We start from the raw sequence: 24,581 nt of genomic DNA, 5'->3' as shown, positions 1-24,581 counted from the left end.
ATTTGAAGTTCAAATACTGCTATTTCTACTCCCTGTTCCCATCACTGATAACTGCTGAAGTCAGGAAATCTTATTAGAATTTGCCACCTCATGGTGCTCAGGCAGGTCGACCTACTTAGCAGTTTAGTCTACTATTTTTTGCCCAATTGTTGTGACAGGAAGAAATAAAACTCTCATCCCCAAAGACAAAATAAAACATAAAAAAGGAAACACACACACACACACACACACACACACACACACCCCTACCTTAAATCACAAACTTAGTATTCAACAGATCCTTCAAATACCTACAGCAAAGAGGATGGAGAAACAAATGATCTCGGGCAGTGGATGTATGTACTGATTCAGAAATTTAATGAGAAAAAGTCACATCAAGGACTTCTGTACACAGTATTGTCATAGGTATCTAAAGACTCACAAAGCAAACTGGGGAAAAAAAACAAGAGTAATAACATTCATAACACCTTATGGTTTTGTGTGCTTCACACATCCTTAAAGTACACCAGAGATAACATTTCCAAATCAAACAATAGCTTGAGGTACAGGAAAAATTAAGTTAATGTTGTTTTTATATGCCACATTTAATTTAAAAATATTTTGTTACATGAAACAAGGGAATTTTCAAAACTAATAGTCAAAGAAATAGATTACTATTGCATGATATTCTAGGGAATTCAGTAATTATTTACTGTACATGGCAGAATGTGAAAATAAATGCTGCTCTGTGTTTCTGTGACTTACTTTTGGCTTCCTTCTGCCTTTCATCTCCATACAACTGTTCCTCTCCACTTTCATTCTTGGGCCTCCCTATAGAAATAAGTGGACACTCTAAAAGAATTAATTCTTAAGTCAGCCCCTGAAAAGAGCCCCTGTTCTCTGAATACCCATTGTGGCATTTAGCAACAAAATAATGACAATATTACTATATGTATCACATTCTATAGTTTACAAATCTGTTTATATACCGCAAGCAGATATTATTCCCATTTTATGAGAGAGGGTACTCAGGGTGACAATAGTTGAATATTTTGCCTAAATGTGAATTTCATGGCACATAGGAAGTTAGAGTAAAAACCCTGATATTCTAACTGATAGCATGGTGCTAGAGAATAAAAGACTAAAGAAAAGTGATCAGTGGAAGATTAGTGATAGTGATAGATAATGATAGTGATGGATAACCTACAGAATGAAGTATCTATGAGTCCATACTGATAGAATCAAATAAATATATAAATAAATAAGGGAAAAGGGACAGCCCTTTATTACAGTAGAATTCCAATTAGTACATGCAGAAGGAATCACAGAAATAGGAAATTGCCATCTGGCAAACACCAGAGCAGTAACTGTTGCAGGCAAGAATCACCAATTGCTGCTAAAACTAGTGGACAAGAGTATTGTGAGAAAGAAGGTATTTTCATACTTCAAAATATCTCCTGGCAACATAGTTGTTAATTACAAAGGGAAAAGGAGTAACTACAATGGAGAAAACTGGAAGATATCACCTTAACCAAGTGATCAAGGTTAACATTACTAGTAACAAGATATATCAATATCATGTACCTCCTGAGATAATGAACTGAACATCTCTTCTGTCTTTCAGAGACACTTCACAAGGTAACTGGCTAGTACTCTTCAAAAGTGTCAAAGTTATAAAAAAAAACAAAGACTGAGGAGCTATCCCAGATTGGAGGAACCCAAGAAGACATAAAAACTAAATGCAACGTGGAATCCTAGGTTAGATCCTGAACCAGCAAAAAACACAGTATGACAACTTCAAATTTTGAATAAGGTCTGTAGATCAGTTAGTAGTATTGTGTTAGTGTTAACTTCCTGGTTTGGATTACCATTCTATGCTAAATGGGAAAGCTGGGTGAATGGTATAAACACATTCCTTACACTACGTTTGCAATTTTTTTTTTTTTTTTGGATGGAGTCTCACCGTGTCATCCAGCCTGGAGTGCAGTTGCGTGATCTCAGCCCACTGCAACCTCCACCTCCCGGATTCAAACAATTATCCTGCCTCAGCCTCCCAAGTAGCTGGGATTACAGGTGCCTGCCACCACGTCTGGCTAATTTTTGTATTTTTTGTAGAAACGAGGTTTTGCCATGTTGGCCAGGGTGGTCTCCAGATCTCAAGTGATATGCCCGCCTTGGCCTCCCAAAGTGCTGGGATTTGCAACTTCTTTTTTTTTTTTTTTTTTTTTTTGAGAAGGAGTCTCCCTCTGTCGCCAGGCTGAAGTGCAGTGGCAAGATCTCAGCTCACTGCAACCTCCGCCTCCCGGGTTCAAGCGTTTCTCCTGCTTCAGCCTCCCGAGTAGCTGGGACCACAGATGTTCACCACCACACCCAACTAATTTTTGTATTTTTAGTAGAGACGGGGTTTCACCATGTTGGCCAGGATGGTCTCGATCTCTTGACCTCGTGATCTGCCTGCCTCGGCCTCCCAAAGTGTGGGGATTACAGGCACCCAGCCAACTTTTTTTATACGTCTGAAACTATTTCTAAATAAAAAGTTTAAATTAAAAAATGTTATGCTGCTAGAGCATCTTTCCCATCTTTTGGAACTGCATTTTCTTTGTTTCAAGTGTGTAAATTTTATCTGCTCAATAAGGTCCACTGAAGGATTAAATATTCCCAAATATTAAATTAATTTAAAGATTTAAGAAGAGTTTAATTAGTAATAGTCAAAGTAAAATGTGCTCATTTCCCTTTCATTAATGATTAGTGATATAAAAAATAACAATTTTTCTCCAACAATAAAAAGATTTACTATTTTAAAGGAATCCAAGTAAAGCTAATCCAATTGAACCTAGTACAGACTTAATTGAATACTGTGAGAAAAAAATCTTATACCAAAGATGTGTTTTTGAAAAGACCCTAAATTCTATAGCCTCTTAATAAAAGAAGGAATCTAGAGGTCTGGCTAAGTACTATAACTAAGCTTCTTATGCCTGTAATTTGATAAGATGATAAATAGGGATATAAATTAAATCAAGACTTATTTTGTCGCAGCAAAAAAAAAAAATTTCCCTTGCTTTTTTTTTTTTTTTAAGACTGGCAGTGCAAAATATTTTAAGACTGTGGTATTCATATTTTGTTTTGGGTTATGACACTGAGGATAGAATATATCAGAGATAACTAGTAAGCTACATATTAATGCAAACTTTCAACATACCCAAAAGGAACCAACCAGAACTTAGCCCCGAAGAGGTACTTTTTTTTCGAAACTACAAATCTAGTAAAGTAAACAAGAGTTCTAAAAATAAAGACAGTCTACACAATCTGGCAAATGTCTTTGACTCCAATATGCTAGGAAATGAAAAAAGAAGGGTGGGAAAGGCAGTTAGGTTTAAAATGTCAAAATTACTCTTTGTGAGTAGTTAGTACCCTTTCAAAAGATTATTCCAAAGTCATGACGCACTTTAGAGAGAAGAGAAAAGATGAGGGGAAGAAACAAGATGGTATTACTGGCTTCACATGCTTAAGATTTTCATACTAAATACAAAGCAGAAGCTCTTTTAAAAATTGTCAGGAATTAGTCCCTAATGAACAAGAGACAAGAAATTCATATAAAAGTCACAATGTAAGTGCAACAAAACAAAAGTGTAATTGTAGTTTTAAAAGCAAACCAGGCTAGATAAGCCCTTCGGGTCCCTATCAGAGCTATTACCATATCAGTGAAGCTAGATATATACGCTAACTTTCCATGAAACACTTAGTATAACAAGGCTTAGGTCAAAGATCTCCATTTTAGCTACCCAATTAGAGTGCCTCATCTGTCTGATCCACTATAGAAAGTGAATTATTTACATCTACATAAATGTTCTTGATGTATACTTGGATATTCTGGCCCACTTATAGCATATCAACCAGTTGCAAAAATGTAACATCATCTGAGATACCACAAACAACCAAACCTCACAGAAAGTTGCATAACTGTTATCCTATGGTGAGAAAAGGTACATTTCTTTTTAATACTTAAAGCATTTTAGAAAAAAAGAAAAATAATTTAAAGGGTTTTAGACTTCAAGGTAAGAAAATATCTTCAACTTTTTTTTTGAGACAGGGTCTTGTTCTGTCACCCAGGCTGGAGGGAAGTGGCATGATCTGGGCTCACTGCAACCTCCACCTCCCGGGTTCAAATGATTCTCCTGCCTCAGCCTCCCAAGTAGCTGGGACTATAGGCGCGTGCTACCACACCTGGCTAATTTTTGTATTATTAGTAGAGACAGGTCACCAGGCTGGAGTGCAGTAGCGAGATCTCGGCTCACTGCAATCTCTGCCTCCCAGGTGTATCTTGAACTTTTAACTCATACCTTCATCTTATCAAATGAAAATGCCAAAACAAATATAAAACAGTAGAGAACTATATCAATACTAGAAACTAGGAATAGATGCCATTCATATGACAAAACTGTTGAAGAATTTATGCAAGACATGGTATTGTGATGGAAGAAAGATGCCAAGAGCCAACTAGTGACGCACGTTCCTGAGAAAGGAGTTCTGTGACTCAGAGAGAAAGAGAAGACACTGGCAGAAACGCCATTACCAAGAGGAGCAAGAGCTACTGAATAGGGGAGCCATAGAAAAAATAAGAAAGCCCTCATCTGGAATCTGTTTCACCACTACTAATCAAGATCATCTGAAATAACTGTGCCCTAGAATGTGTACTGCAGCATACCAGATAATAATCGGAGAAATAAAAAATTTGTGTGAGAAATAATAGGCAGATATACCAGAAGGTGGATGAATAACTACAGTATTCAACTGGCATTGTGGCTAGCAAAAAACTGATTCCTTACAGAAGAAATTAGAGATAACTCCTTTGCTAGGACAGGCTCTAAGCTCACTCCTCTCAGGCTTCTAGATCAAAGAACAGAAATGTAAACTTACATTAGCCAGGTCTCTTATGTAATATTTGAAAGGAAACTATTAGTTTCTAAGGACAGTGAGGTTATTGCAGATGAATCCACCCTCAGGCCTCTACATATGAGACATCTCCATGCATGAGGATGAATAAAATAAAAAGAAGAAGAAGAAAAGAAAAAATAATAATAGATCTATGAAAACATTCTGCAACAAAATGGAAGGGGAAAACATAACCCTGAAGATACAGAAAAGGGCATAGTTTTGAAAACAAAACTGGAAATAGAAGTAAATTTTAATTAAAATTGCACCACAAAAAAACTAAATAAATTCAGAAAAATGCAGATTCTTTGAAATAAGAGAGTAAAGATCAGATAATAAGCAACAGTCAGAGGTTTTGCTAAGAGTAAAGAAGAAATAAACAAGGAGCTCGAAGAAATAAAAGAATAAGCAGCAGCCTGGGCAATATGGTGAGATCTGATCTCTACTAAAAATAAGAAATATTAGCTGGGTGTGGTGGCATATGTGCCTATAGAGTCCCAGCTACTTGGGAGGCTGAGGCTGGAAGATTTCTTGAGCCCAGGAATTCAAGGCTGCAGTCAGCAGTGATCACACCACTGCACTCCAGCCAGAGTGTCAGAGTGAGACCCTGTCTCAAAAAATAAATAAATAAATAAATAAAAAATAAAGAATAAAAAAAAAATGGCAGAAATAAAAACTACATAAAGATAACCCAAGAGAAAATTGTGCAGAAGATTGCAACAGATACTTCACAAAAGAGGACATCCAGCTGACCAATAAACATAAGGAAAAGTGTTCAAACTCACTATTAATTATGAAAATATAAATGAAAACCTACCAAAATGGCTAAAAAGAAAATATCAGGAATGTATAGCCAAGAATGTGGAGAACTCTCATGCATTATTTGTAAGAGTATAAATTGAGCAGAATAACTCTGGAAAACTCCAGCAATATCTACCAAAGCATACTCTATGACTTTATCCCTCAAAGTGTGTTCATGGATCAGTATAATCGGCATCATCAAGAGTTTGCTAGAAATGCAAAATTTCAGACTACACCCCAGACCTGGTGATTCACAATCAACATTTTAATAAGAGCCCAGATAATTCATATGCATGTTAATGTTTGAGAAGCGCTGCCCTATAACTCATTAATTCCACTCCTAGTTATATGCCCAACAAAAACACATACAAGTGTCCACCAAAAGATATACAAGAGTGTTCACAGAAGCACTATTTGTGGTAGCTAAAAATTTGAGATTGCTCAAACACCCATCAATGGATAGATTGTTATATATTCACAAAATGAGAATGAACAATCTCATTTTGCACAAGTCCCATAAATATAATATGGACAAGTCCCATAAATATAATGATGAGCAAAAGAAGGCAGACAGAAGAGTCCTGTATTATTCATTTTATATAAAGTACATAAACAGGGAAACTATGCTATTAGAAGTCAGATGGTGGTTAGTCTTTGGGGAGTGGGGTGTGTAGTAGTCACTGGAAGGGAATATGAGAAAGGTTTCTGGGATACTGAAAATGTTCTGTTTCTTAACGTGGCTAATAAGCATACAAAAAATGTGCTTCACTAGTCCTTCAGAAAATGAGAACTAAATGACAATGACATGCCACTACACAGACACAAGAATAACGTAAATTATAAAGACTGATAGTACCACTGTTAGCAAGATTATAGAGCAACTTGAACTGTCAAACAAAGCTGGTGGAAAAGCAAAATGGTACAATCACTTTTTTTTTACTTGAGACAGAGTTTCACTCTGTCACCCAGGCTGGAGTGTAGCGGCATGATCTCAGCTCACTGCAACCTCTGCCTCCCAGGTTCAAGCGATTCTCTTGCCTCAGCCTCCCCAGTAGATGGGCTTACAGGCATGTGCCACCACGCCTGGCTAATTTTTATATTTTTTTTGTAGAGACAAGGTTTCACCATGTTGGTCAGGCTGGTCTCAAACTCCTGACTTCATGTGATCCACCCGCCTCAGCCTCCCAAAGTGCTGGGATTACAGGCGTGAGCCATTGCATCTGGCTGATACAATCACTTTGAAAAACTGTACAGAAGTTTCTTTTGAAGTTACTTCTTTCTTATAAAGAATCTTACTGGGCAACCCAATAATTCTACTCTAAGGTGTTACCAAAAAGAAATTAAGATAATACACAAAGACTTATATATAAATGTTCATAACAGCTCTACTCATAATTTCCCCAAACTGGAAATAGCCCAAATATCCAACAGGTTAATAGATGAGCATTTGTGGTACATCCATAAAATGAAACACAAATCAACAAAAAAAGAACATGTACAATGTTCTTCTTTAATTCAGCATGCTGTGGACAAGGCTCAAAAACATGCTGAATTAAAGAAGCTAGACACAAAAAGAGCACATATTACAATAATTGCATTTAATCAATTTCTAGCAAAAGCAAAACTAATCTGTAGTGCCAGAAAGCAGACAGAAAGTAGTTGTCTGGGGATGAAGGTGGCCGAGTACGAGGGAATTTTTTTTTGGTGGGGGCGAAGGAATGAAAGAAATGTTCATATCATGATTGTGATGGTTTATATAGTTGAATACATTTATCAAAATTCAATGAACTCAGTGAGTATATTATATATATAAATTCTTTATTTTTCGAGACAAGGTCTTGCTCTGTTGCTCAGACTGGAATACAGTGGTGCGACTAGGGCTTGCTGCAGCCTCCATCTCACAAGCAATCCTCTGAACTCAGCCTCCTGAATAGCTGGGACTACAGGTGTATGCCACCATTCCTGGCTAATTTTTTGTAGAGATACAGTCTCACTATGTTGCCAGGTCTGGTTTTGAACTCCTGGGCTCAAGAGACCCTCCTGTCTCACCCTTCCAAAGCACTGGTATTACAGGCATGGGCCACTGCGCCCAGCCACTTTATTATTATATATAAATTGTACTCTAATAAAACTCATTTTAAGAATAGTCAATGACAAACCGACTATTTCAACATATTTCAACATATATTCAAAGACGTAATTCAACTATTTCAACATATATTCAAAGATGTAATATTCTTATTCTATAGAGATAATGCCAATAATACATAACAAAACCTCAGTATCCCAACAGAAAATGGGAAGAGCACTGTGGATTTCCAGAATGCTGAAAAGCTTGGCAAAAGAATAATTTCATGGACATCTGAGCACTGACAACTTTCTATCTTTGAAAAAAATGCAGATATAATTCCAATGCTTGTAAACATTCTCTTAATCAGAAGCTATTAGTGAAATTCTTTTGGAATGGTGACCTAGGTCCCAAGTATATAAGGGCTACAGCCTAGCAAAAAGTGTCATCAGAAAATGGGGTTAGCAAAAGCTATCCTGAGATTCACTGTACCTATTCCAGTCATGGGTGGTCACCTCACTCTCAAAAGATTCCACATTTACAATTAAGCAAGGAACTCTACTGTGTTTGAGTGTACTCACTCCTTCCACTACCTGAAATGCTACAGTTGGCATCAGACATGAGATTGGCATAGATAAACCACCACTGTTGTTAGAGTTTGGAAGGACTGCTAGGAAGGCAAATAAGGGAACTGCTGCCTGAGGAAGGCTGGGTGATTAGAGAGTTGAGCTTTTTGTTTTTTTTTTTTCCTGGAGTAACCATGTAAGAGTACACAGACTCTCCCCTCACTATGGACTGAACGTGTTCCCCTAAATTCAAATGTTGAAACTTACATAAGTTAATAATAATATAATAGAATTAAGAGGTGGGCCTTTACATAATAAGTTAATAATAATATAATAGAATTAAGAGGTGGGCCTTTAAGAAGTAATAAGTCATGAAGGCAGAACCCTCATCAATGGGAGTAGGGCCCTTAGGAAAGGGCTCCAGGTGCTAGGCGCGGTGGGTCACGCCTGTAATCCCAACAGTCTGGGAAGCTGAGGTGGGTGGATCACTTGAGGTCAGGAGTTCAAGACCAGCCTGACCATGTTGATGAAACCCCATCTCTACTAAAAAAATACAAAAATTATCTGGGCGTGGTTGCACCTGCCTGTAATCCCAGCTACTCAGGAGGCCGAGGCAGGAGAATTGCTTGAACCCGGGAGGCGGAGGTTGCTGTGAGCTGAGATTGCACCACTGCACTCCAGCCTGGGCAAGAGTGAGACTCTGTCTCAAAAAAAAAAAAAAAAAAAAGGTGAGGGAGGGGCATTCAGAAAATGGGTTCACTGTCTTCTGCTCTTCCACCATGTGAAGACTTAGTTTGCCTCCCCTATGGAGGATGTAGCAACAAGATGCCATCTCAAAAGCAGAGAGCAGCACTCACCAGACACCAATCCTGCTGGTGCCTTGATCTGGATTTTCCAGCCTCCAGAACTATAAGAAATACATTTCTATTGTTCATAAATTATCCAGTCTGTGACATTTTGTTATAGCTGCACAAATGGACTAAGAAATTGGTACCAAGAAAGGGGTGTTGCTATAACAAATACCTGAAAATGGGAAAGTGACTTTGAAACTGGGTAATGGGTACAGGCTGGAATAGTTTTGAAGTGAATGCTGGAAAAGGCCCATATTGCTATGAACACAGCATTAAAGATGATTCCGGTGAGGGCTTAGAAGAGGATGGCTATAAAGAAAGCCTCAGTCTTAGAGATAATCTAAGTGGTAGTGAATAGAATGTTGGTAGAAATATGGACAGTAAAGACCATTTGGATAAGGTCTTATACAAAAATAAATAATATCTTATTAGAAACTGGAGGAAAGGCCATTCTTGTTATACAATGGCAAAGAATTTGGTTGAATTGTGTTTGTGTCCCACTGCTTTGAGGAAGGCAGAATTTAAAGGCAATGAAATAGAATATTTAGTAGAAGAAATCTCTGAGCAAAATACTCTAGGTGCTGTATGGACTTTAACTGCTTATAATAAACTGCAAGAAGAGAGACATGAATTAAAGATGGAATTTATAGTCAAATGGAATCAGAACATAAAGATTTGGAAAATTCTCAGCCTGGCCATGTAAAGAATATAAAAGTGTTTGGAAGAAAACCCTAAAGGTATGGCCAAGCAACTATTTGATAAAAAGAATAGTATGGATAGAAGAAAGCCAGATACAATTCATTAAGACAATGGGAAAATAACCCCAAAAGTATTTCAAAGACCTTTGAGGCTACCACACCCATCATAGGTCTACAATGCCAGAGGCTTGAGGGCAGAACACTTTTAAGGGAGGGACCCAGGGTGCCCATTGACCTTGGTGCTCACTGCTCCAGGCTGCCTCAAGTCTTTGCTCCCAGAATTCTGGTGCAGTGTTCCTTGGCCACCCCAGCTGTGACTAAGGTGGGCCCAAGTTCAGCTCTGGCCACCACTCCAGAGGGCACAAGACATAGATCTTGACAGCATCCACGTGGTGCTAATTCTGCAGGTGTGTAGGGTGCACAAGCTGTGGAGGCATGGCTACCTTCACTTAGATCTCAAAGGATGGCTCAGAGAGCCTTAGGGCCCAGGCAAAAAAAATACCACATGGTGGAGCCACTGTAGATAGCCCCCACCAGGGCAATGCCTAGTGAAGCCATGGACGCAGGGCTACTGCAAGGACTCCCCACTAGGGCAATGTCTCGTGAGGCCATGGGAGCGGCGCCACTCCTGAGATCTCACAACTATAGAGCCACCAGAGTGTGATCTTAGCCTGGAAGAGCTGCAGGCACCCAACTCCAACCCATGAGAACTGCTGTGTGGGCCGTGCTCACAAAGTTCTAACAGGCAGGGCCTTCCAGGCCCTTGGAGCCCAACTCCACCCCAGTGTGTACAAAAGTAGGATATGAAGTCAAAGAAGATTACTCTCAAGACTTAATGTTTGCTTTATTAGGTTTTAGATTTACTTGGAACCTGTTATCCCTTTCTTCCTGACCATTTCTTCTCTTTCGAAATGGGAATGTCTATCCTATGCCCATCTCACCATTGTACTTTGGAAGGATATAACCTGTTTGATATCACAGGCTCACAGCTGAAGAGAAATTTACCTCAGGGTGAATCTTACCTTGAGTCTCACCCACATCTGATTTAGAGATGAGACTCTGGACTTTAAAGACTTTTGAAATGGTGCTGGAACAAGTTAAGACTTTTGGGGGTACTGGGATGCAATGAATATATTCTGCATGTGAGAACAAGAATTTTGGGAACGGGGTAGAATTGATGGTCTGAATGTATTCCTCAAAAGTAATATGTTGAAACTTAATTGCCAATATGACAGTATACAGAAGTAGAACCTTTAAGAGGTGATTAAGTCATGAGGGCAGGGCCCTAATAAATGGGATTAGGGTCCTTAGAAAAGGGCTTCAGGGAATAGAGTACTTTTTTTTTTTTGAGACAGAGTTTCGCTCTTGTTGTCCAGGCTGGAGTGCAATGGTGCGATCTCGGCTCACCGCAACCTCCGCCTCTTGGGTTCAAGCGATTCTCCTGCCTCAGCCTCCTGAGTAGCTGGGATTACAGGCATGTGCCACCACACCTGGCTAATTTTGTATTCTTAGCAGAGATGGTGTTTCTCCATGTTGGTCAGGCTGGTTGCGAACTCCCAACCTCAGGTGACCCGCCCACCTCAGTCTCCCAAAGTGCTGGGATTACAGGCATGAGCCACTGCGCCCGGCCAGAATAGAGTACCTCTCTTATGTTCTTCTGTATGTAAGGATACCGCAGTCCTCCCCTATGGAGGATGCAGCAACAAGGCACCATTTGGAAGTAGAGATACCTCAGACACAAATCCTACCGGCACCTCGGACTTTCCAGCTTCTAAAACTGTAAGATATAAATTTCCATTGCTTATAAAATGCTCAGTCTGTGGTATTTTGTTATAGCAGTACAAATGGACTAAGAACTCTCTGCTGACAAATTGAGCCCAATGGGTAAAAGAGGGAAAGGTAAGGTAGCTTAAGGCGTTATTCCCTGGTTTTTCACATCACAGATTCCCAAAGGGAGGTGAAAAGCCAGGAAGATAAGAAAGGTATGGTGTCCAGGCGCGGTGGCTCATGCCTGTAATCCCAGCACTTTGGGAGGCCGAGACGGGCAGATCACGAAGTCAGGAGCTCGAGACCACCCTGATCAACATGGTGAAACCCCGTCTCTACCAAAAATACAAAAATTAGCTGGGCATGGTGGTGCGTGCCTGCAATCCCAGCTATTCAGGAGGCTGAGGCAGGAGAATTGCTTGAATCCAGGAGATGGAGGTTGCAGTGAGCCGAGATTGCACCATCGCACTCCAGGCTGGTGACAGAGCGAGATTCTGTTTCCAAAAAAAAAAAAAAAAAAAAGAAAGGAAAAAAGGTATGGTGGAAGATCGCCTCATATTTCTTCCAGTTGAGTAATCAGCAAATTTGCAAGCAAGTATTGCATAAGAGCTGAAGTTTATTTAGATGTAGGACAGTATAAACGTAGAACAGTAAAATGCTTTAACTCTTGCTAACCCAACTGTCTTTATAAGAGAAATAACAAAACACACAAAAGTGGAATTAAATTGATCACAGTGGTTTTAATTGTGGGAGGGGGTGATAAAGTTATGAAGAGCTTTGTTTTCCCTCATTCTTTCCTGAAAAAGTGGCTGTAGTAGGCTATTCCTACATTACTATAAAGAATATCTGAGATTGGGTAATTTATAAAGAAAAGAGGTTTAACTGGATCACAGTTCTGCAGGCTGTACAGGAAGCACAGCACCAGCATCTGCTTCTGGGGAGGCCTCTGGGAGCTTAAAGAAGGTGAAGCAGGAGCTTATCTCATGGCAAGAGCAGGAGCAAGGTGGTGAGGAAGCGCCACACACTTTACATAACCAGATCTCACTAGAACTCACTCAATATCTCAAGGACAGTACCAAGAGGTTAGTACTAAGCCATTTATGAGATACCACCCCCATGATCTAATCATCTTCCACCAGGCCCCACCTACAACACTGGGGATTACAATTTAACATGAGGCTTGGGTAGGACTCAGATCCAAACCATATCAGTGGCCAAAGAATAGACAGGTTCTGATTTAAAGAGTTGGCCGGGGACGGTGGCTCACACCTGTAATCCCAGAACTTTGGGAGGCCGAAGCAGGCAGATCACGAGGTCAAGAGATCGAGACCATCCTGGCCAACACGGTGAAACCCTGTCTCTACTAAAAATACAAAAATTAGCTGGGCGTAGTGGTGCATGCCTGTAGTCCCAGCTACTCGGGAGGCTGAGGCAGGAGAATCGCTTGAACCTGGGAGGCAGAGGTTACAGTGAGCAGGGATCACGCCACTGCACTAGAGACAGACCGAGACTCCATCTCAAAATAAATATTAAATAAATAAAGTGTTTAATGGTGTGAATAACTTGACTTTAAAAGTTTATGCTAAATCTTTCCTTTTAGAAGATTCTGTAGTTAAAGACTGATTTGGACATTTTTAAAAACTAATTGGGTTAAGTGTTTAAAGGTTTCAGAGTTCACTTAAACAGGAATATAGCATTTTCACTGGTAAACAGAAAGACAATTCCTGTTGGAAGAACATTTGGGCCGGGTGTGAAAAATAAAAAGGAAACTAAAACAAAACAAAATTTGATGAACTCTATCATTTCTACAATGACCCATGTTTTCCAGACAAACAGAATTAAAATTGTCTCAAAACCATTCTGTGTTTCAGGCATAATTATATTAGGTAAAGACACACTCATGCTGGACAAAAGCCAACTGAGATAAAAAGGAATGGCTGGAAATAGAGGCTAAAGCCTTGGGAAATAACTTCTCCCATTTGGATATATTTAGAACCTGGCTTGAAACTTTACTTCTGCAACTTCTGGATTGAGAAGGAAGATGCTGACAAAAGGTAGATCTTTAGAGGTTTACATTGATATGTAAGAGAATGTGTTTTTAAATTTGGAGAAATATCCCCAAAGGAGTTATGAATTCCACTTTTTTAAAGAATGAATTTGAGATCCAGGAAAAGATGGCAGCCCACTGAAGGGTAAGTGTACCTCCTGCTAATAATCAGAAGCTCCAGCTCCAGGACAGAAGAAGCCGAGGAGGACTGAGCAGGCAACAAAGAAGCAGGTGGCAGAAGCAACTTGATATTTAAGGGTGACTGGGGAGAGGGCACAGCATGGCACAGAGCTCTGTGCTCCAAGAAAAGCCACACTTTCTAGTCTCTACCCTAAAAAGGGCTCACAGTGCTTATCCTACATCTCATCCAAGCTGAAAGAAGAAACAGGAGTGGAGAAGATCACATGACATCTGGCCAAAAATGTTTTAAAAGCTACATTCACCAGGTGGAGGATGTGTGTGCATGTGTGTGTGTAAAGGGGAATTATTATTTTAAAAAAACAACACCAATTCCACAACACAACAACAACAAAACCCCAATCAGAAAATTGAAGAGGCCTGTGTAACCCAGTCCCTACAGTGAAGAGGCTGGAGGCTGTGGAGTAGGCCCCAGGGGAGTTGGTGGGGGTCAGAAGTCACCATGCTGAGGGCCACATAGAGAGTGCCAAGTTCTATTGGACCCAGGCAGTGACCCAGACCCCAGTCCTTGGGCTGCTGGGCTGAGGGAACACCAGGCTTCCTTCCAACTGAAGGGGCCTGCAGTCTCCTCCTCCAGGCTGCAGCAGATACACAATCCAGAAACCAGTCTGGCCTAGACAGGACCATGACCTTCCCCTTTCCATGCTGCTCAAAGACCACCAGACCATCCCTGAAATTGAGAAGGGCAATGATACAGTGAAAAGACCCTTGTCTTTGGAAATGACCAACCAAAAGGAGAAGCTAAATATCAAGTAAGAACATCTGATGAACAAAGTCGTGGCAAACCCTAAGGATACCAGCTTCCCGGAGGCTCGAATTATTCCCTTGACCAAGGCCCACAATTATGAAGAACATGGCAGAAAAACTGAAAGAACAAAACCCACAAATACTATCTGGTGATGGGCACTGTCCAGAGGAAAAAGATGCTCAAAAACCTTCGTTAGACCAATATGATGTCTCTGAGAGGACACACTGGGGATTGAGCACACCTTTTTGATGGAGCAGCCCATTGCCAAGTCCTGACTGAGAAGACTGTGCGTTCTGGATGTTCCAAGAGACTCAAAAGCTGAAGAAGCAAAAACAGGCTTTAAAAGTTGCAGCAGCAGCAGTAGCTCAAAACAAGACCAGAGGAATGCAGAGAGCCCTGCCAAAACCTGACCAGAAGTACTCAAAGAAAATAAATTGTTAAATATTTTTTTGAAAAAAGAAAACTGAAGACATTCTCTAAATAAGGTACAAAAATGGGCAACAAATACATAAAAGATGCTCAACCTCACTAATCATTAGAGAAACACAAATCAAAACCATAAGGAGATACCACCTTATACCTGCTAAGATCAATACTATTTTAAAAAACAGAAAATAATAATCATTGGCAAGGATGTGGAGAAACTGGAACTGTCATGCACTATTGCTAGGAATGTAAAATGGTATAGCCCCTGTGGAAATTATTATGGCAGTTCCTCAAAAAAAAATCAAAAATATAATTACCATATAATCCAGCAATTCTGCTTATGAGTACATATCCAAATTAATTGAAAGCAGGGTTTCAAAGGGACATTTGTACCCTCATGTTCATAGCAGCATTATTCACAATAGGCAAAAGGTATTAACAACCCAACGTCCATTGGTAGATAAATCAGTAAACAAAATGTGGTATATACCTAAAGTAGAATATTATTCTGTTTAAAAAGGAAGGAATCTATGATATGCTATAGCATGGAGCAATCTTGATAACATTATGCTAAGTGAAACAGTCCAAAAAGACAAATACTGTATAATTCCTCTTGTATTAGAGGCTGTTTTTGCATTGCTATAAAGGATTACCTGAGGCTGGGTAATTTATGAAGAAAAGAGGTTTGTTTCACAATTCTGCTGGCCATATAGAAAGCATGGCATCACCATCTACTCAGCTTCTGGTGAGGCCTCGGAAGCTCCCAATCATGGCAGAAGGCAAAGGGGGAAGAGGCATGTCGCATGGCAAGAACAGGAACAAGAGAAGGGGTAAGTGCCACACTATTTTAAACAAGCAGATCTTGCATGAACTCAGAGCAAGAACTCACTTATTATTGTGAGGACAGCACCAAGCCATTCATGAGGGATACACCTCCTACAGGCCCCACCTTCAACACTGGGGATTACATTTCAACACGAGATTTGGAGGGGACAAACATCCAAACTATATCACCATCATATGAGGTACTTACAATAGTCAAATTCATAGAAACTGAAAGTAGAATGGTGGTTACCAAGGGCTTGGGGGAAAAATAATGGGCAGTTGTTTAATGGGTACAGAGTTTTCGTTTTGCAAGATGAAGAGTTCTGGAGATAAATGGTGCTGATGGTGGCATGATGATATGAATGTACTTAATGTCACTGACATGTACACTTAAAAATGGTTAAGATAGGCCAGGCGCAGTGGCTCATGCCTGTAATCCCAGCACTTTGGGAGGCCGAGGTGGGTGGATCACAAGGTCAGGAGTTCGAGACCAGCCTGACCAACATGGTGAAACCCCATCTCTACTAAAAATACAAAAATTAGCCTGGCACGGTGGTGCGCAGCTGTAATTCCAGCTACTCAGGAGGCTTAGGTTCCTTGCTTGAACCCGGGAGGCAGAGGTTGCAGTGAGCCAAGACCATTCCACTGCACTCCAGCCTAGGTGACAGAGTGAGACTCCGCCTCAAAAAAAAAAAAAAAAAAGGGAGTTAAGATGGTAAATTTTATGTTAAGTGTATTTACCACAATTAGAAAAAAAAAAAATGAAGCCCAAAACGGCCAAGGGAGAATCTATTCAAACTTTCAAGACTAGCAAGGGGAAGTCAGTTGAGCCCAAGCCCAAGGTAAACTGAGGATGGGGTCAAGATATCTCAGCCTTCTTGCTATACTAACCCTTTGACATAAATGACAATAGAACAGTCTAGTGGTAGGTCTCCATGGAGCCCTCTGGCAGTGATGCCCCCAGTTGAATACAGGTGCTATATGAACAAGCAAGATGGAAATCTGTAGTATTACTAGATACCATGCATGCAGTTTAATCTGAAGCATTAAGTTCCCATGGATCTCACAGGGAGTGGCAATCAAATACCTATGATGGTTAAGGGAAATTAAATTTAAATAACTTCCCAGGACCAAGCAGAAAGCCCAAAACCTTGTTGACCTGTTTTGAGATTTACATAAACATATCACATACGTGAAGCTGTTACTAGGCTGTTACTACTTTTTGGAGGGGTTTTGTGGATGCAGCTTCCACACAACTTTGAAAATATAAATATATGATATTTAGATCTATGCCAGTGATTGAATTATTGTACTAAGACAGAAATGGCTAAAACTTTCCATGGCTGTCCTGTCTCTACCTTTTATGAAAAAAAAGTTCTAAGGCCAGGTGCAGTGGCCTGTAATCCCAGCACTTTGGGAGGCCGAGGTGGGTAGATCACCTGAGGTCAGGAGTTCGAGACCAGCCTGGCCAACATGGTGAAACCCTGTCTCCACTAAAAATACAAAAGTTAGCTGGGCGTGGTGGTGGGCACCTGTAATCCCAGCTACTCAGAAGACTGAGGCAGGAGAATTGCTTGAACCCAGGAGGCGGAGGTTGCAGTAAGCTGAGCTCACACCACTGCATCCCAGCCTGGGCAAAAGAGTGAGACTCCGTCTCAAAAAAAAGTTCTAAAAATGTATGATGACCCAGATTAGTATGAGGAGAGGGTGTGTAAATGTAATACCAACATAAAATTACACGTGTTATAAATGCGTATAAGCCAAATGTGTTTGCTCTTCTATGTGTTGCTTTTTGTGGAGGCCAAGAAAGATTATGAATAAATGGCATGAACTGATGAAAATTATTCTGTAATTTAGGGGGCAAAATATATTTTAAATATATATTCTTATTTTTATCACACTTACATATGTACATAATTTTAAAAATCAAATACTTCTACAATAAAGGTTGATTCAGTAATTGAAAATTTTTATTATAAAATTTAAAATTTATTTTAAATAATAAATTTGTTTATTTAAATAATTTATTTATTATTCAGCCTGGGTGACAAGAACGAAACTCCATTTCAAAAAATAAAAAATAAAAATTAGCAAAGGACCTGAATAAGCATTTTCCACAAATAACATATAAATGGCCAACAGGTATAAGAAAAAGTGTTCAACATTACTAATCATCAGGGAAATGCAAATTAATACCACAATGACATTATCCCCTCATACTTCTTAGGATGGCTACTATTAAAGAGACAGAAAACAAGAAGTATTGGTGAGGATATGCAGAAAAAGGAATCCTTGTACAATGTTGGTGATAATGTAAATTGGTATAGCCATTTTGGGAAATAGTATGGAGTTTCCTCAAAAAATTATAAATAGAATTACCATATGATCCAGAAATTCCACTTCCAGGTATATATCCAAAGGAAATGAAATTAGTATTTTGAAGAGGTATCTGTACTCCACATTCACTGCAGCATTATTAACAATAGTCAAGATACAGAAATAACCTAAGTGTCTATCAGTGGATAAGTAGATAAAAAATTGTTATGTATATAGGTACATATACACACATGAATATTATTCAGCCTTAAAAAAGAAGGCAGCCTACCATTTTCAACAACATGGATGAACCTGGAATACATTATGCTAAGTGAAATAAGCCAGACACACACAAAAATTACATGATCTCACTTATATATGAGATCTAAAATAGTAAAATTCATAGAAGCAGAGAATAGAATAGTGGTTACTAGGGGTGGGCCAGGGAAGGTAGAGAAAATGAGGAGATGTTGGTCAAAGGGTGTGAAGCTTCAGTTATATAGGATGAATAAATTCTAGAGATCTAATGTACAGCATAAGTATAGATAATAGCACTATATTGTATATTTGAAATCTGCTAGAATAGATCTTAAGTATTCTCACCATACATATATAAAATGGTAATTGTGAGGTAATTATATGTTAATTAGTTTGACTACGGTCATTGTTTTACAATGTATATCAAAACATTACATTGTATACCTTAATTATATGTATACTAATATATATAATTTTTATTTAAAAATAGATAAATACCAGAAGCTCAAAGGGAAAAAACAAGTCCCTTAGCAAACTAGGAATAGAAGGGAACTTCCTTGGTTTTATGAATTGGATCTACAAAAAAAACCTACAGCTAACATTATATTTAATGGTGAAAAGACTAAATGCTTTCCCCCTAAGATGGGGAAACAAGGCAAGGACATCAACTCTCACCCTTGCTATTCAACATTGAAAAGGACATCCTAGCCAGCATAATCTGTGGGAAGCGGGTGAGGCGGGCAGGGAGAGTATACACATTGAAAGGAAGAATGTAAAACATCTTTATTTACAGAACACAGACCACATATGTAGAAAACCCTAAAGAATTTACAAAAAAGCTGCAGAACTAATGAGTTTAGCAAGATCACAGGATACAAGGTCAATATTTAAAAATCAATTATGTTTCTAAACATCAGCAACAAACTATTAGACATTGAAATTTTAAAATCCTACCTACAAGAACATAAAAAATATGAAATACTTGTGGATAAATTTAACAAAGTATGTGCAAGACCTGTATTGTGAAAACTACAAAACATTGATGAGAGAAATCAATAAATGGAGAGTTTTAAATATGCTCACTAGTTAGACGATGGTAAAAGAAGTCAATTCTTCTCAAATTGATTTATAGATTCAAATCAGTCCCATCAAAATCCCAGCAAGCTTTTCTGTAGGAAACGTCATTCTAAAATTTATATGGAAATGCAAATGACCTATAATAGTCAAAATAACTTTGAAAAAGAACACAGTTGGAAGAATTAAACTACCTGATTTAAAAAATTACAACAAAGCAGAAGACAGTGTTATTGGAGTAAGGATAGACATATAGATCAACAGAACAAAAAAGAGTCCAGAAATAGACTAACACATACTTAGCAAATTAATTTTCAACAATGATACCCAGGTAATTCAATGAGGGAAAGCTAGCCTTTTCAATTAATGGTACTAAAATAATTGATATCCACGTGCAAAAAATAAACCCAAATTCTTTTTTTTTTTTTTTTTTTTTTTGAGACAGAGTCTTACTCTGTCACCGAGGCTGGAGTGCATGCAGTGGCACCGTGTCGTCTCACTGCAACCTGTCTCCTGGGTTCAAGCAATTCTCCCACCTCAGCCTCCCGAGTAGCTGGGATTACAGGCACCCACCACCACGCCAAGCTAGTTTTTATATTTTTAGTAGAGATGGCGTTTCACCATGTTGGCCAGGCTGGTCTCGAACTCCTGACCTCAAGTGATCCACCCACCTTGGCCTCACAAAATGCTGGAATTACAGGCATGAGCCACCACGCCCGGCCAATAAACCCAAATTCTTAACTGTCACCATATATTAAAATTAATTCAATGGTTCCAGAAGTAAATTGCCTAAGATCCATGATTACATTCCATAATATAGTAATTTTTATCAATACCACATTGCTTTAATTGTGGGAAAGAAGGACCACTACATGAAATAAAAATAAAAAATATTAATATTAAAAAAATTCATAATGAACTAGAGGCCTAAATATAAGAGCTGAAAGCATAAAACTTCTAGAAGAAAACATTTTTAAAAATCTTTGCAGCCAGGCACAGTGGCTCATGCCTATAATCCCAACACTTTGGGAAGCTGAGGTGAGAGGATCGCCTGAGTCTGGGAGTTTGAGAGCAGCCTAGGCAACATAGTGAGATCTTGTCTCTACAAAAACTATAACAAATTAGCCAGGCATGGTGGTGTATGCCTACAGTCCCAGCTACTCAGGAGGCTGAGATGGGAGGAGTACTTGAGCCTGGGAGGTCAAGGCTGCAGTGAGCTGTGATCACACCACTGTACTCCAGCCTAGGTAACAGAGGAAGATCCTGACTCAAAAAAAAAAAAACGACTTTGCAATCTTGGCATAGGTAAAAACTTCCTAAGTAATATACAAAAAGGATAAACCATAAGAGAAAAAAATATTGAACTTCAAAATTTTTAACTTCTGCTCTTCAAAAGACACAAAGAAATGGAAAGGTAAGCTATAAACTGGTAGAAATATTCGAAGAACACGTTTCTGATAAAAGAGCTGTAACCAGAGTAAGAATTTTTAATTCGATTATAAGAAGGCAAACAACTCAATGGTTAAAAGACACGAACAGACACATCACCAATGAGACATACAAATGGCAAATACATGAAAAGATGCTCAACAGTATTAGTCACTAAAGAAATGCAAATTAAAACCACCATGAGATAATACTACACACTTATTAGGATAGTTAAAATTAAAAAGACTGACAATACCAAGTGTTGGTGAGGATGTGGAACATGTGGAACCCTCATATGTCGCTTATGAGAATGCAACTTTGGAAAACAGTTTTGCAGTTTCCTATAAAGTTAAACACAGACACACCATATGACTCAGCGGTTCTTCTCTTGGACATTTAACGATGAAAAATGAAAACATGCCCAAAGGCTCATATACAAATATTCAGTAGTGTTATTTATAACAGCTGAAAAGATGAAAACCACCCCAATGTCTATCAAAAGTTGAATGGATAAGCAAAATAGGTTTACCTATGCAACGGAATATTCTTCATTAATGAAAAGGAATCAACTACTGATAACATGGAACAACAGAGATGAATCCCAAATTATACTGAATGGAAGAAGCCCAACTGAAAAGACTACATATCATATGATTCCATTACATGAATTCTAGAAAAGGCAAAACTACAGTGAGGTAACACATATGTTAATTAGCTAGATTTAGTCATTTTACAATGTATATAATACTTCAAAATAATGTATACAGTAAATATATACAATTTTATCTGTCAATTAAAGATATATATAAATAAAAATTATTTTAAAAAAGGCAAAACTAGAGTGACAGAAAGCAGATCAATGGTTTCTAGGTGCTGAGGGTGGGCAGAGAACCTCACTGCAAAGAGGCACAAGGAAATTGGGTTAATTGAAATGTTCTGTATCATGATTGTGGTGATGGTTACATGACTATATAGATTTATTAAAACACATCAAATTGAACACTTAAAGTCAGTGAATTTTATGTAAATTATACCTCAATAAAAGTGATTTTTAAAAATAATTTTAAAAAAGATTAAACAAATTACAATGTTTAAGTTATATATGTATAGTCATATGTCACTTAACAATGGGGATATGTTCTAAGAAATGTGTCATTAGGTGATCTTGTCATTGTGTGACTATCATAGAGTATACTTATGCAAACCTCGATGGTACAGCCTACTACATTCCTAGGCCATGTGGAATAGGCTATTGCTCCTAGGCTACAAACCTGTACAGCATGGTACTGTACTGAACACTGTAGGCAACTGTAACACTAACACAATGCTAAATATGTGTATATCTAAGCATAGAGAAGGTAGAGTAAACATTACACCTGTATAGGGCACTTACCATGAATGTAGTTTGCAAGGTGAAAATTGCTCTGGGTGAGTGAGTGAGTAGTGAATGAATGTGATGGCCTAGGACATTACTGTACACTACTGTAGACTTTATAAACACTGTACACTCAGTTAACTATCCTAATAAGTGTGTAGTGTTATCTCATGGTGGTTTTAATTTGCATTTCCTTAATGACTATTTTTTATAAATAAATTTATTTTAAAAAGTATCTTTCTTCAATCACAAATTAACCTTAGCTTACTGTAAAAATGTTACTGTAACATTTTTACATTATAAACTTCAAAAAAATTTTAAAAAACATTTGGACCGTTTTACAATAACTTAAAACATATACAACATTTTTTCTATTTTTATATTTTTAAAATTATTGTATTTTAAAAACCTTTTGTTAAAAATTAAGACACAAACATGCACATTAGCCTATGCCTACAAGGGCCAGTATCATCAAGACATCACAGGTGATAGGAATTTTTCAGCCCCCTTATAATCTAATGGGATCACTATCATATCTGTGGTCCTCTCTTGACTAATATGTTGTGATGAGACACATGACTGTATATGCAACGTGCACCAAATTGCAGAGTTATCCTTACATTTCTCAGTAGTGGGTATCTTGGAATTTGATAAACTTGGTTTTGTGACTACAGTGCAAAAATCATTCTATGTGTGATACAAAGAAATTTCTATCCATTTGTTCATAATAGTCACCACTGGGGCAAAAAGATGGAGCAGAGACACAGTATGGGGTGGTCTCTTATGCCTGAGGAAGCCAAACTGCATTAATGTCACCATTCAGCAAAGACCCCTGATATTGGCAGGGAGAACTAGCTGTGCACTAGGTATTCTTCAAGTCTGCCATTTGCAATACTCATTAGCAGCTGAAGAAACCTTATCTCTTGCAACTGATGCAGACCCTGACAGTAGCAAATAAAGCAAAATAGTACAACTCATGCTGCAGTTTTAAAAGTCACAAGGAATACAAAGATGACTTTGCAGGTCATCTCACATTCAATGAGGAGGGTATATTTAAGCGGAAAGATGAATCATCACAATATACACATGTGAGATCCTACCATATTATGATAGAACATGTAAGTGATCCAAAAAAAATTAATGTCTTTTAAATGTATTTGACCTATTTGCTTATTGCTGTTTTTCCCCCACTAGAATGATGATAGCCCATAATGAAAGGGATTTCTGTCTTCACTGTTCACTGCTATATCCCTAGCATCCCCTAAAATGCCTAGCATATACAATTACTCAATAAATATTTGTTAAATTATGCCCATGTAGATAGTAAATATTTGTTGTATGAATTTATGTCAATGTAGACCCCATTCACAGCTAAATGATATAATAACTTTCCATTATATGTTCCTTTCTTGTACAATTCCTTTGATTGGAAGTTACCAATTGTTTTTTTTCTTTCATTTGGTTTCTATGTACCAAATAAAACCTAAACTTTCAACCAAGTTGATTCTTATTTTCTTATTTCTTCATTCCAAAATTTCCTAAAGCGTACATATATTCAGAATAAAGAACACATGCATCACCATAAAATTAGAGTTTTATAGAGGACTCTATCAATTAACAATAACACCTTTTTGTTTTCTTTATTTCTGCAAACCTATCCCTCTGCATATGCTGTTTTCCCTATCTGGAAAACCCTCCGCACTTGTCTCTGTTAACAAGCCTATCTTAACTTAATCTCCCTTACTACAGAGCCTTTTATCATACTGGTTAATTTCAATCTTTTGATCCACTCTGACTCCCAACAAAATCCTAAACCCCTTTAGGGCAGGCAATATTCAGTACGTTTCTGTATTTCCCACTGTTATGGCACATTCGATAAATGCTTAATGTGTTAACCTTGTTGAATTTCAGTGGGACTGAAGAAGCTTGAGGATACAAAAATTCACGTAAAGCTAAGAAGACAAAGATGTATTTCCATATTAAACTATTATGCATAAAACCTACCAGTAGTGTCTGTCCTTGGAAAATGAAGAAATGACCTGATATAACTATGGTGAGAAGAAGATATCCAGATTCTTCATTGGAATCAAAAACCTTGAAAGAGAGAGAAAAATATGTAAAAGATAATACATTTCTATAACTGATAAAATTATAATACTGATGACCAAGCTGTTTTCTCATATTGATCTTTCTACTCTGAGCATTCTCTTTGCTTTTCCATTCA

At 38.2% G+C, this 24,581-nt stretch overlaps 1 protein-coding gene and 1 long non-coding RNA gene across 6 annotated transcripts in view; one reads left to right on the top strand and one right to left on the bottom strand.

Moving 5' to 3' along the window:
* Positions 1 to 24,581, bottom strand: part of REC114 (REC114 meiotic recombination protein) — a 137,584-nt gene that overhangs the window by 51,119 nt on the left and 61,884 nt on the right. For all 5 annotated transcript variants that reach the window (XM_054451573.1, XM_054451576.1, XM_054451572.1 and 2 more), the window contains one exon: positions 24,362 to 24,451. In XM_054451573.1, coding sequence (XP_054307548.1) covers positions 24,362 to 24,451 — 90 coding nt within the window. The remainder of the gene's footprint in view (positions 1 to 24,361; positions 24,452 to 24,581) is intronic.
* On the top strand, positions 1,608 to 15,389 carry LOC134738300 (uncharacterized). Its single transcript, XR_010123975.1, has 2 exons — positions 1,608 to 1,792; positions 13,534 to 15,389. It is a non-coding gene; the product is annotated as an uncharacterized LOC134738300 (long non-coding RNA).

Source organism: Pongo pygmaeus, chromosome 16 (assembly GCF_028885625.2).
Source record: "Pongo pygmaeus isolate AG05252 chromosome 16, NHGRI_mPonPyg2-v2.0_pri, whole genome shotgun sequence".
Classification (NCBI taxonomy): Eukaryota; Metazoa; Chordata; class Mammalia; order Primates; family Hominidae; genus Pongo; species Pongo pygmaeus.
This window is presented reverse-complemented; position numbering and strand designations above follow the sequence as displayed.